Source organism: Acomys minous, assembly GCF_964271855.1.
Source record: "Acomys minous genome assembly, chromosome: 2".
NCBI lineage: Eukaryota > Metazoa > Chordata > Mammalia > Rodentia > Muridae > Acomys > Acomys minous.
This window is the reverse complement of record NC_140484.1, coordinates 125,833,500-125,844,761: the sequence shown is the minus strand read 5'-3', so window position 1 is coordinate 125,844,761 and position 11,262 is coordinate 125,833,500. Positions and strand designations below refer to the sequence as shown.

Sequence of the window (11,262 nt, the reverse complement as noted above, 5' to 3'; positions counted from 1 at the left end):
GAGTCTCTCTGGGCTACTTTATCCCCCCACCCCGCCCCCGGCACTGCTTTCAAATCCTGTCTTTAAAGATGGAATTAAGAGATCGAATTCTGAGCAGCATCGCTCAGCACCCAGAACTTGGAAGCCAGGGGAGTCCAAGCACAAAGCTGACCACCCAGCATTGTGCCCTCGGGGTGGGGGGGGGGGGGTTGGGGGGGAGAGGACTGCTCTGCTTCAGGACCAGACAGAGTCTCCTAGTTTGCTGGGAGGATGTCCCACTCCTGCCCAGCAGCAGCAGCCCTTTGTGTGGAGTTTGTTTTGTCTTCTAGGGCAAAAGCACATTCCACCATCACTCCTTTACAAGCCAGCTCATCTGAAGGGACCAGTTAGTCACGGATTCCAAGTCATTGAGGAGAGACAGCATGTTTTTAGTAGCAGAGTTTCCTCGCCTCCCCTCACCCCCTTGCCCCCGCCCCTGCCTCAAGACCTTTAAATCCTGAGAGGAATACCCGGTGGCCTCTCGGTCTTCCTGTCTGAATGCAGTGGGGAGGGACTGGGAAGTTCAAGGCTCTTTTTCAGCTTTCTAATAGAGCCTCATGGGACACCAGTGGCAGTAATAAGACTCACTATTCAAAGCTGATCGTTATAGAACGCCGGGCATTTGTTCTGTGGATCTAAGGCAGTTACAATCCCTGTGGTGTCACTGTTGCCATTTGACAGAAGAACATGGAGTTCTAGTTTAATGATACCTGCCTAAGGAGGTGTGTCCTCCCGTGGTTACAAATATACCTTTGTATATTTTTTTATATCCTTTATCAACGGAAACCAGGTCCCCACACATGCGACAGTAGAGCGCTCTCAGTAAGAAAACTTGACGCACTCAGCTTGGCAGAAACAGGAAGTAAACTGCCATGACCTAGGACCAAGGAACCCAATAACCAGGGACAGGGTTTAAAACAAAGTTTGAATGACTCAATTAGGCCCCAGAAATAAAGAGGAATAAATAGTACTGGTTCTGAGTCCCAGGGGTGTCAGCTTTCAGAATCTGCCCCGGCCAAGTATATCTCAAGTCCGGCCCCAAAGGAGAGTGTTTTCCCACAATGCATGTGGGGCCTCTGAGACAAGTGAGCCTTGCGGGTCTGCTTTTCTGACTATGACAAGTTTGCCAGGGTGAGTCACTAGCTATCATCAGTTGTGAAGTGACTTTTCACAATGTCTATTTACAGAATCCTTTTTAAAGACTCCCTGTTTCTTGGATGCATAGCTAGTTGTAACTGGGGCAGGGTAGCTAGTTAGGAAACAACATGAGAATGTTTTTAGAGCCCCCCCCCCACCTCATCTCTAGAGCTTTAGTTCCATTCCCTGCTGGCCAGACATCTGCAAGAACTGCTTTCCCCACTCTGAGAAACTTCACAGACAGCATTGCTACAAAGAGCTACTGAACTGTGCACAAGTTCAAACTCCCTGAGACCTGTGGGTTAGCAAGACTCCCTTTAGTGAGCCATTAACGTCTTCTTGCTGCCCGCCTGCAAAGTGTATCAAAAGAGTCTTTTCAAGCACAGGATTCTGCGGCTAGGGAAAGGGAATTTACCAGCACATACATACTTCCCCTCACATCTCAACTTGCTTGCATATTAAGTAGCTTGAAAGCACACAGATCACATATACGGCTACTACTGGGCATGTGGGTGCCCTCCTCCCCTTCTACCTACACTTGACTCAAGAGCATCAGTAAACAACTTCGCTTCACTCTGAGTCATTCTGAAACTCTTTCCTATGGCAGATAATCAAGGACCTGGATGCATCTTCAGGGCAAGGGGTTCCCTGAAGCCCTGACGGGGACTATGCAGCCTATACCTCTGGCAATGCTGCATTGTAGTTCTGTCACAGTAACTAGAGAAATCAGGGCCGACTCTCACCTTCCACTCATCTTATTGACTTCTGTCTTAGCTACAGTTTGATTGCTGTAGAAAGACACCATGGCTTGGCAACTCTTATAGTGAACGTTTCGTTAGTGGTAGCTTACAGTTTCAGAGGCTCAGTCTATTATCATCATGACAGGAAAATGTGGTGGTATGCAGGCAGACATAGTTCTGGAGACGGAGATGAGAGTTCTACATCTCGATCCAGAGGCAGCAGAAGGAAACGGCCACACTGGGCCTAGCTTGAACATAAGAGACCTCAAAGCCTGTCTCCCCAGTGACACACTTCCTCCAACAAGGCCACATCTAACAGTGCCACTTCCTGTGGACCTCTAGAGGCCATTTTTATTCAAGCCACCACAACTATGCATGCACATGATGTATGACTTATGCAGTCCACTGTGTCATGACAAAGAATGATGCCAGCACATGTACCAGACTAGCCACCCAAATTCTGGGCTCTCTTGAATGGAACTCCCTGAATCTCTCCTTTGGCTTATGCATGTTTGAGTGGTATATACGCCTACGGGGATCCGACATGCTACTGAGAGAAGAAAAGACATTAAGGGACAGATGTTAAGGTAGATTTGTTAAAACTTAAATAGTTAATTGAACATAAAAGAAACTTAGCCTTTGATGTCCCGACTTCAGGAATTGTTCTTACAGATATATTATATCTCTGGCTCCAAATGCCTGCTCTCTAGCTTCTGGTTTATATTTTTACATTTCTTTCTTTCTTCTTTCTTCTTCTTCTTCTTCTTCTTCTTCTTCTTCTTCTTCTTCTTCTTCTTTTTTTTTTTTAGACAGAGTCTCTCTGTGTTAGTCATGACTGTCCTGGACTCACTTTGTAGACCAGGCTGGCCTCAAACTCACAGTGCCCCACCTGCCTCTGCCTCTGCCTCCTGAGTGCTGGGATTAAAGCCAGGTGCCACATTTCTTCTATGTAGGTAGGGCCTAGGAATTTTACCTGGCAATGTGAGCTGATTCACATCTCTTTATTCCTGAATATTAGAAAAATTCCTTATGTCTTCAAAGTTGGACTTTTTTGTGATTTGGGATAGCACAAATTAATCTTCCAGCATGGAATAAATTGTTAATACATTAAAAAATTGCAGATGGGAGAGAGGTTTTAACTTGGTAGTGGATGAAGGTAAAGTTATGCAGAGATGGCAAGGAATAAGGAATACTGGCCTGGTTACACAAGCAAGAAGTGATTACTTCTTCACAGTGGCCAGTTTGGACCACCTGCATCAAATCTCCGCAAATGTCTGCTATACCCATCCCCTCTTCTCTGGATGTATGGCTCTTCTTGTACTTTGATGACACATGAGATACATTCCTCTGTCCATCTTTCCTATTATCTCACTGTAAGCACTTAGCACTACTTACTCTCAGCAGGTGTCTTAATAAAAATGAAAGAAAGACTTACGGCTCGTTGGAGGTTTTCATAACACATTTCATCAGACTGATGATGCTACGGTCTCATTTCAAACCCTATTATTTGGTGCTTGAATGATCTATTATAGGCTCATTTGTCCCTCTAAGTTATAAGCTTAACTTATAGTTAGGAGCTTAAGTTAGGAGCTGCATCACTCTCATCTGCTCAGCTTCATGCCTGGAACACAATGGAAGGCACACAGACACTGTCTAAATGTCCTTTGAATGAGCAACTAAATTACATGGATGACTCTCCTCACCTCATCAGAAAGTACACTCTATCTGCAAGTAATCCTTAAACATGCACAAGAAAGTGTGCCCAGATTTTATGTCATAAGCAGCCATTGGCCACAAAGATGTGAAGAAAGTGGTCACTTTCCATAAGATAACCTGACAATTCCTTATTACTATTTTCTTTCCTGAGAATAAGTCACTTTCACATCATGGCAAAAAAGAAATAGAACCATATGTTCTTAACTCCACTGATCTTGAATTTAATCAAAATATATTTATAATAAATGGATGTTCTTGCTTGATAGGACTAATAGAAACAATCCATTTGGATTCCTCCAATGCTTAGAATTTAATCATACCTAGTATGAAGTAAAATAAAAGTTACATAGTTACATAAGTCTGTTGTAAGCACAAGAACTTATGCGGTTCAATAAATAAGATTAATTTTTACTTGTCACTGTCATCATGGGCTGCATTGCTTGGTTTTTCTAAATCTTTTATATTAACACACGTAATACCGGGTGGCTCAAAATCATAGAAATGGATTGTCTTCTGGTTCTGGAGGCTGCAAGTCCGAACTTACAGCTTGGGCAGGATCATGCTTTCTAACTGCTCTGTGATTTCCAGTGTCTGGTGTTAACTAGTCACCCTTGGTGTTTCTTGACTAGGGAATGGATCACTCCGCATGTATGGTTGGTTTTTTTCCTGTGTCTCTTCAAAGTACCTTGTGTGTGTGTGTGTGTGTGTGTGTGTGTGTGTGTGTGTGTCCCCAAATTTCCCTTTCATAGATACACAAGTCAGAGTGATTAGCTTCTCCCCTCATGGCTTCATTTTACCTTATAATCTATGTAAATACTCTACATCCAATTAGTGGGCGGTAACGAATACGTGTCCCACACATGCCATTACCAACTAGCTAGGGTCCCAAGCTTGTCCAGTCAGACAATTACAAGTACACTGTACTACTGTTCTTAAGAAATATCTATCATCGTACTAAAAAGAATTCCTTATGGATAATAATGTGGCTATACAGGAGATAAAATTCAGATTTTAAAATGACTGAAAGGACACACGTTCAGTTTTACCAGGGATACTATGAGTAACTCACAGTGCTACAGTGGGTGACACAGTGAGGTGCAGATAGACTCAGGTTGGAAGGTATAATGGGAAAAAGAGGACTCAGAAGTAGGGAAATGGAGAAGAATTGCTAAGTCATACGCAGCTTGGATAACAAGATGGTTTCATAAAACGCCAAGCCTAGACTATAAAATGCTGCCCCTCCTTCTTGGTGGGCTTTTATAAACACTTTCCGACAAATTCTTACAATAATCCTCTGAGATAGACTGCTCTCCAGATTGCCAACTGAATTGTGGCTGGTAAATAAACAATAATAAAATGTAGCTAAGTTAACTGATTTAGCCCTTCTCATAGCCTTTTTTCATTATTTACCAATAATAATAGGAAGAAATAGCAACGCCTAAATTCAAATCACTATCAAAATTAAATAGGCTGTATGTAAAATAAATAAGATAATATAAATAAGATAAATAAGGTTTGTGAGAAAGTGCTGGTTACCCCACTGGCACTGAGTTTATATTTATCTAACATAATAAATCTCAACTAGGAGTAATTTTACTTCTGAAGGCACATGTGGCAATAAGGATAGATTTTATTATCTCAACCAGTTGACTACCACTGGAAACTAATGGACAAGCCTGGGCAGGCTACAGAAATATGGCCATGCACAGGACAGAGCCATGAACAGGACGGTCGGCAAAGTAAGGAAGTGTGGCACCCAAAATTTCAAGTGTCTGGAACCCATGAAAAACATGGGAAAACCTCACAAATGTCAGGCAGGTCTTAGTGTCCTGATACTCACAGATCTGGACCCACCACTTGCTTTCAGTGAGTTGGAGTTGTTTTGCCTTTCTGAACCTCAGCTTTCAAAGGAGCAACTGGCAACTGCCCCACCCCACCCCACCCCCACCCCACCCCCACCCCCCACCCCCCCACCCCGCCACCAACCCCTGGAAGATCAGTAAACTGATGCTTTGCTCAGCCCCTGGTTGGTATTCTTCTCATGAACAGAAGGCATAACAAACAAGGCACTGGCCAAAGAGATCCTTTTTGTTCCTAAACTGGGTAAAAAAGAAGAAGAAAATCAAGAAATACTACAGTGACAGTAAAGCTTATGAAGTCACAGCGTTCATAATGTCTGACTGCAAAATTCTACCTTAGATTTTTCTCACCATAAAACAACTCTAGATAAATTAAATGCCTGTTGAGTAATGTGCTGTTAGCACAACGAAATTAATCACTTTTCACTACTGTGAAGAAACTCAGCTAGCTGCCAGGTTTCTAGAGTTGCAAAGTTTTTTTTCACGGTTACTGCTCCAGTTCTGCTCAGAAGAAAGTGATTCCATAACAGCATTTGAAGCCATGCCTACCAATGCTTTGTACACTTTTTTAAAAAATATAGATATTTAGAATACCTGTCTTGGCTGCACACACACACGCGCGCACGCACACACACACACACACTCAGTTTCTGAATGTTGGTCTATCATGCATTCTCACCTGTGGGTCTGTATTCAGCAGCCCCCCCCCCTTCAGCTGCTAGCTTCCCACAGGGGCTTTCTTCCTCTGACCCTCAATCATCCCAATGATGCTGTGAATCCTCTTAGCCACATTCATGACTGGTTAAACTGTTTCTCTTACTTTTCCCCTCCAAGTCTCCACCCAATCCTCCTTCAGACAGGTTATAAGGAGAGTGGAAAAATCTCCTTTGGAAACATTGTACCCTCCATCATTGCTTTTCATGGTGAGGTACTTGAAGTGAGGAAGATCAGGGAGGTGTGGACTGGGGAGCAAGGATTTGGGAAACAGAGATGTGGCTACGAAAAAAGATGATAAAATTGTACAGCTATTGTAAGGCCCAAAAACAAAGCAAACAACATGTGAGAACCGCATGTTGTTTCCAGTGCAGAAGCCACACATAAGCTTATAAAGAGACTTAAACACCTGCAGGTGCAAGCAATGCAACAGTCTCAAGACATTTTGTGTATTTCATTTCTGAGATACCCAAATAGCTGCAGAGTGAGAAGCGTTCTCTGTTATAATAAAGAAACTCAGAATCAAAGAGGTTACAGCCTGTCTCCTTTCCCCCATCCCAAAATGGCTGGTAAAGGGGGAAAGGAAGAGAGAAATGGCTCCCTAGAGCCCTCTCTCCTGCTCTCTCTCTCTCTCTCTCTCTCTCTCTCTCTCTCTCTCTCTCTCTCCTTTCTCCCTCTCTCCCTCTCTCCCTCTCTCCCTCTCTCCCTCTCTCCCTCCTTCTCCTAACTCAGAGATTTGGAAAAAAGCAAACCGAAAGAACGAAATGTATTTAATGATATTCAGATAAAATTAAAAACAAGAAGAAGCAATAAAAGATAAGAAAACTTAATAAATATGAAGTATGACTATGCTCGACTAACACTTTAAAAAGTGCAGACATAGTACCTAATTAATTGGGTGAAAGCTGGCTTTGGAGTGAGAATCAGAAATTTATTCCTTTGAAGTAAATATGTGTGTAGGCTGTAAATCCTCATTGCTTGATAAGTTAGTGGAAAAGACTTTGTATGTCAATGAGAAATTGTCTACACTAATTTGGAAGCACTAAAAAGCCATAAAAAGACCAAATAAAGTTCTCCATGTGGCTGAAAAAAAAAAGAAGAAGAAGAAGCAGCTAGAGCAAGTGGGAAAGGTAAGCGATATACAGGTAATAGCAGAAAGGCAGGGGGGCGGGGATAGGGGAGAATCTTAAGAATGAAGGTCACACTCAGAGCTGGATGGAGATAAACCTCAGTGGTAGAGCACTTTTTCTAGTGTGTTTGAAACCTTGGATTTAATATCCAACACTGAAATAAATAGCCATAATGGCACTGTCAGCGCGCGCGCGCACACACACACACACACACACACACACACACACACACACACACACACACACACACGGAAAGGGGGGTGGAGAAGAAGAAAGACCAGCACTGGGATCCCGCCTTGCCAGCACACAACCCCCACCCACCCACAGCATCCACCTACCAAAGCTGAGAAATCTGTGAAAACACTAAGACTAAGAAAACACTCAACTCAATGACCACATACCTCTGCTCCAGTTCTTTCGATATAGGCTTTAATTCAAAATGTACTCAGGGGAGGACGCCAGGGCACTGTTTAAAAGGGGGAATGCTCCTGGCCCTTCCATCATCCCTCCCGATTATTCCCCAGACCCAGTCTCAGCCTGTTGTGTCCCTTCTGGTCCAAGTAAGAATCTATGGGACACTTACAAAGAAAGGAAAGGAAAAGAATAAAATCTGAGGCTGTGGTTAAACCAACTCCCAACTCCTCCATCTCTTTTCCCAAAGTTTCTTCTATTAAATGAATGCGGGATTTTGTTGTTTTATCCCATTTCGTCTTCACGAGTTTTCCCATAGTTCTCTCCCCTCAGGAGAGACCCACAGTAGCACGCAACCACAGCAGTCATAAGGGAAGTGTACCTCGCAGTCAGTCTGGGTGCGCCCCCTCTTCCCCAGAAACCCCTTCCCAGACACCGTCGGGTCTCCAGAGGCTGGGGTAAACTGCGCGACTGTAGCCCGCGCTGTAATCATAGGACACCTGATGGGGCGGCGGCAGAGCACAATCTGGGAAGAAAGGAGTGAAAGATGGCAGGGCTGGTGCGTCCTCCCCACCTGGCGAGTCCAAAGCAGTGGGGTACAGGAGGCGCACAGGCTCGTTCAAGGTCACACCATTGCGAACGCCAGCCAAAGGAGGCTTCTTGGTCTGAGTACAGCTCGGGGCGTTCCAGGGTTCAGGGTATAGTAGGTTTCCCACCATCGCCGGCGGATCAAAGGGACCAGACTCCTGCTCCAAGGGCCCCCGTAGGACAGCAGCTCCGGTGGGGAACGCGTCGAGAGGGTCGGCGGCTAGCAATACGCCCGCATCGTTGCCCGCGCCGAAGTCCGGTGCCAGCAATTCAAAGAACTCAACAGCCTCCGCCCCTTTCTCCAGGTCACCCAGACTCACGCCCTGACCCGAGGGGCCGCAGCCGCCGCCGCCGGCGCTGCCGCCTACCCGGGACGGCTCAGTGAAGAAGGACGGGGGCAGGTTTCGGGCGCGCAGCGGTACTTTTTTGGGGCCGGGAGCCGCTAAGCTCCCCGCGTTGCCCGCCCCGTCACCCGCAGAGCTCACTGGCCCGAGGCCGGGGACCGACACGGCCACCGCACCACCTGTCGTCTCTGCGCCCCCGGGGACATGGCGCAAAGAGTCGAAAAGGGCAGCTAGGCTCCGGCTCTGCAGGCTGGCGGCAGCCGCGGCCTGGGTCGCCTCCCTCCGCGGGGCGGCCTTACATTGCGCCGGGGCCGCAACAGTCGCGGCTCCCGGGGCTCCCGACTGCCGCTTGGCTGGAGTGTCTGCAGCGCTCGGGGACGGCGGTCCCGGAGGCGCGGTGCCCATGAGGCCGCTGCAGCGCTTGATCTGTTTCTGCAAGTACTTGCGGTGGTTGACTTTCCGCTTGGACTTGCCGGGCTTGTCCAGCGCCAGCTTGATGTTGCTGGACGCAGAGTCTATAAAGCTGAGCAGGTCGCGGGTGGCTTCGCGTCCATCCCCGCCCTCAGTTCCCGACAGAAGCGCTCCCGCGGACGCCCCGCTCTCATCATCCTCGAAACAGCAGCCTTTATCCAAATTTCCGAAGGCGCTCACTAGCCCATCCGCTGAGCCACCAAAGCCAAAGGATATGAAGGGGTGTGAGCTGAGCAGTGCAGCCTGCACCGCCATCGCTGCGGCTACTGGGCCGTCCGCTGCGCGGCCCGTGCGCACCCGGCCCGCTTCAGCCCTGGCGCGGCGACGTCTGCTTGCTCCCGCCGGGGCTCGAGGCTTAGCCACCCGGGGGAGCTCATTAGATCTTGTAAACTAGAGGCGGAGGGAGGGAACTAGGAGACCGCCCCGGTAGCGGAGGGGAGGGGCTTACTTAGCCAAGCTTAAGGGGCGGAAGGGGGCGGGGGAGGGAGGGGGAGTTCGGACTTTTTTGAGCTTTCTCAAGCCTTAACCCTTTCCCTTCCCTGTGCCCCAAGGGCCTTTGTTTTGACTAGCCTCCACCGCCAGGGGTGAGGAGAATGCCGGTGTTAAAGCCTCAGCTTGGGTCACCTATAAAAACCACACCCTGGCCCTGGATAGTGACCCTAAGGCAACATAGACCTGAGTCCACAATCTGTTATCAGTCTCAGCTCTGGAATCAATGAGGTCCATCAGCATCCAGCTTCTGGATGCTTGCCTAGCGTGGTGGCACACGCCTTTAATCCCAGCACTCGGGAGGCAGAGGCAGGTGGATTGCTGTGAGTTCGAGGCCAGCCTGGTCTACAAAGTGAGTTCAGGATAGCCAAGGCTACACAGAGAAACCTTGTCTTGAAAAACCAAAAAAACAAACAAACAAACAAACAAACAAAAACCAGCTTCCGGATGCTTGCCCTGAGCCAGTCAGTCATTGGCCATACTTTTTCTCATTTAATCCTGTCCAACAGCCTAGTGATCTGCTGTGTCTTTTTGTCACATTTCAACAGAAGAAACTTGACCTCTAAGAAGTTCAGAGACTTGGCCATGGCCACATCTAGCCCACACTAATCAATCTGTGTTCTTTATTGGCCTTGTCTTTTTGAAGATGAGAGGAAAGTTCTATGTCTTCAAACTCTACTTCTGATCCTAAGATTCTGAGCAGTTCTCCAGGGACCCTCGAATCCAGTGTTATTTCTTCTTACTGCTTGATTGATAGAGCATGCTACTAGCTTAAAGAAAGTTGGACCAAAAGCAAGTAAGAGAGAAGTCAGTCTCCCTAAGCCAATCCTTGATGGAGAGAGAGCCCCAGATGTGCGGACAGCTCTCAGCCCCTTCAGTTTTCCTCTGCCTTACTTTTCAAGCCAGGTAGATTGTCTTTCATACACTTCCATTGTATTTGAATGATTGCTTTGAAGTTCCCTAGGATGCACTTTTAACCAGATGTTCATTCCTCTTGGGATGGAGAACATGAACAGCACAGCACGGTCCAACATGAAAGATAATTAAGAAAAGACTTGGTTCTGGTTTAATGGAAGCCTTGACATTCCAATAACCTTGAGACTGAGGACTAAAAACCTTGTTCTACTCGGTACATGGTTTTGGACAACCCTACCATGCTTTGCTTTGTTTAGCTTACTCATGTAAAACACTGGTGAGACTGACCACCTCACTGAGTACATAGAGCATTCACTATTAAGACTCGATCTGTGGAGATGGCTGCACTCCTTGACATGTCTTCTTGATCACAGGAACTCATGAGGAATAACTGATGCCACAATGGGAAAGCCCTGTGCTCATGATAGGGTTCTCTTACTTATCACGGTATAGGTCTAACAATCATAAATGGACTATGAAGAATCACCTATAAAAATCCTTGTTCATTTATAGACAGCTGGACTTCTACACATCAAGAATAATTACCCTTAGATGAGGCCAGTTCCAATTCTGGCTGTGCCTACTGCTACTAGTGTCCTTGAGCAAGTCAGCTCACTTTCTGTATCATTTCCAGTTCTCGGCTGAGAAAGGAGACTGGCCATAACTATTCTCATGGGTTTTAAAAGGGTTATATGTTGAAAAAAAAAAGTTATACGACATCGTAGGCAAA

At 46.4% G+C, this 11,262-nt stretch overlaps 1 protein-coding gene across 1 annotated transcript; it reads right to left on the bottom strand.

Annotated features, from left to right (window-relative positions):
- Nucleotides 1-7,721: 7,721 nt before the first annotated feature.
- FAM181B (family with sequence similarity 181 member B) lies at nt 7,722-9,511 on the bottom strand. The gene has a single exon (XM_084772166.1). It carries the CDS (start codon nt 9,381-9,383, stop codon nt 8,115-8,117), a length of 1,269 nt encoding a protein of 422 aa, XP_084628292.1. The 5' UTR covers nt 9,384-9,511; the 3' UTR covers nt 7,722-8,114.
- Nucleotides 9,512-11,262: the final 1,751 nt, after the last annotated feature.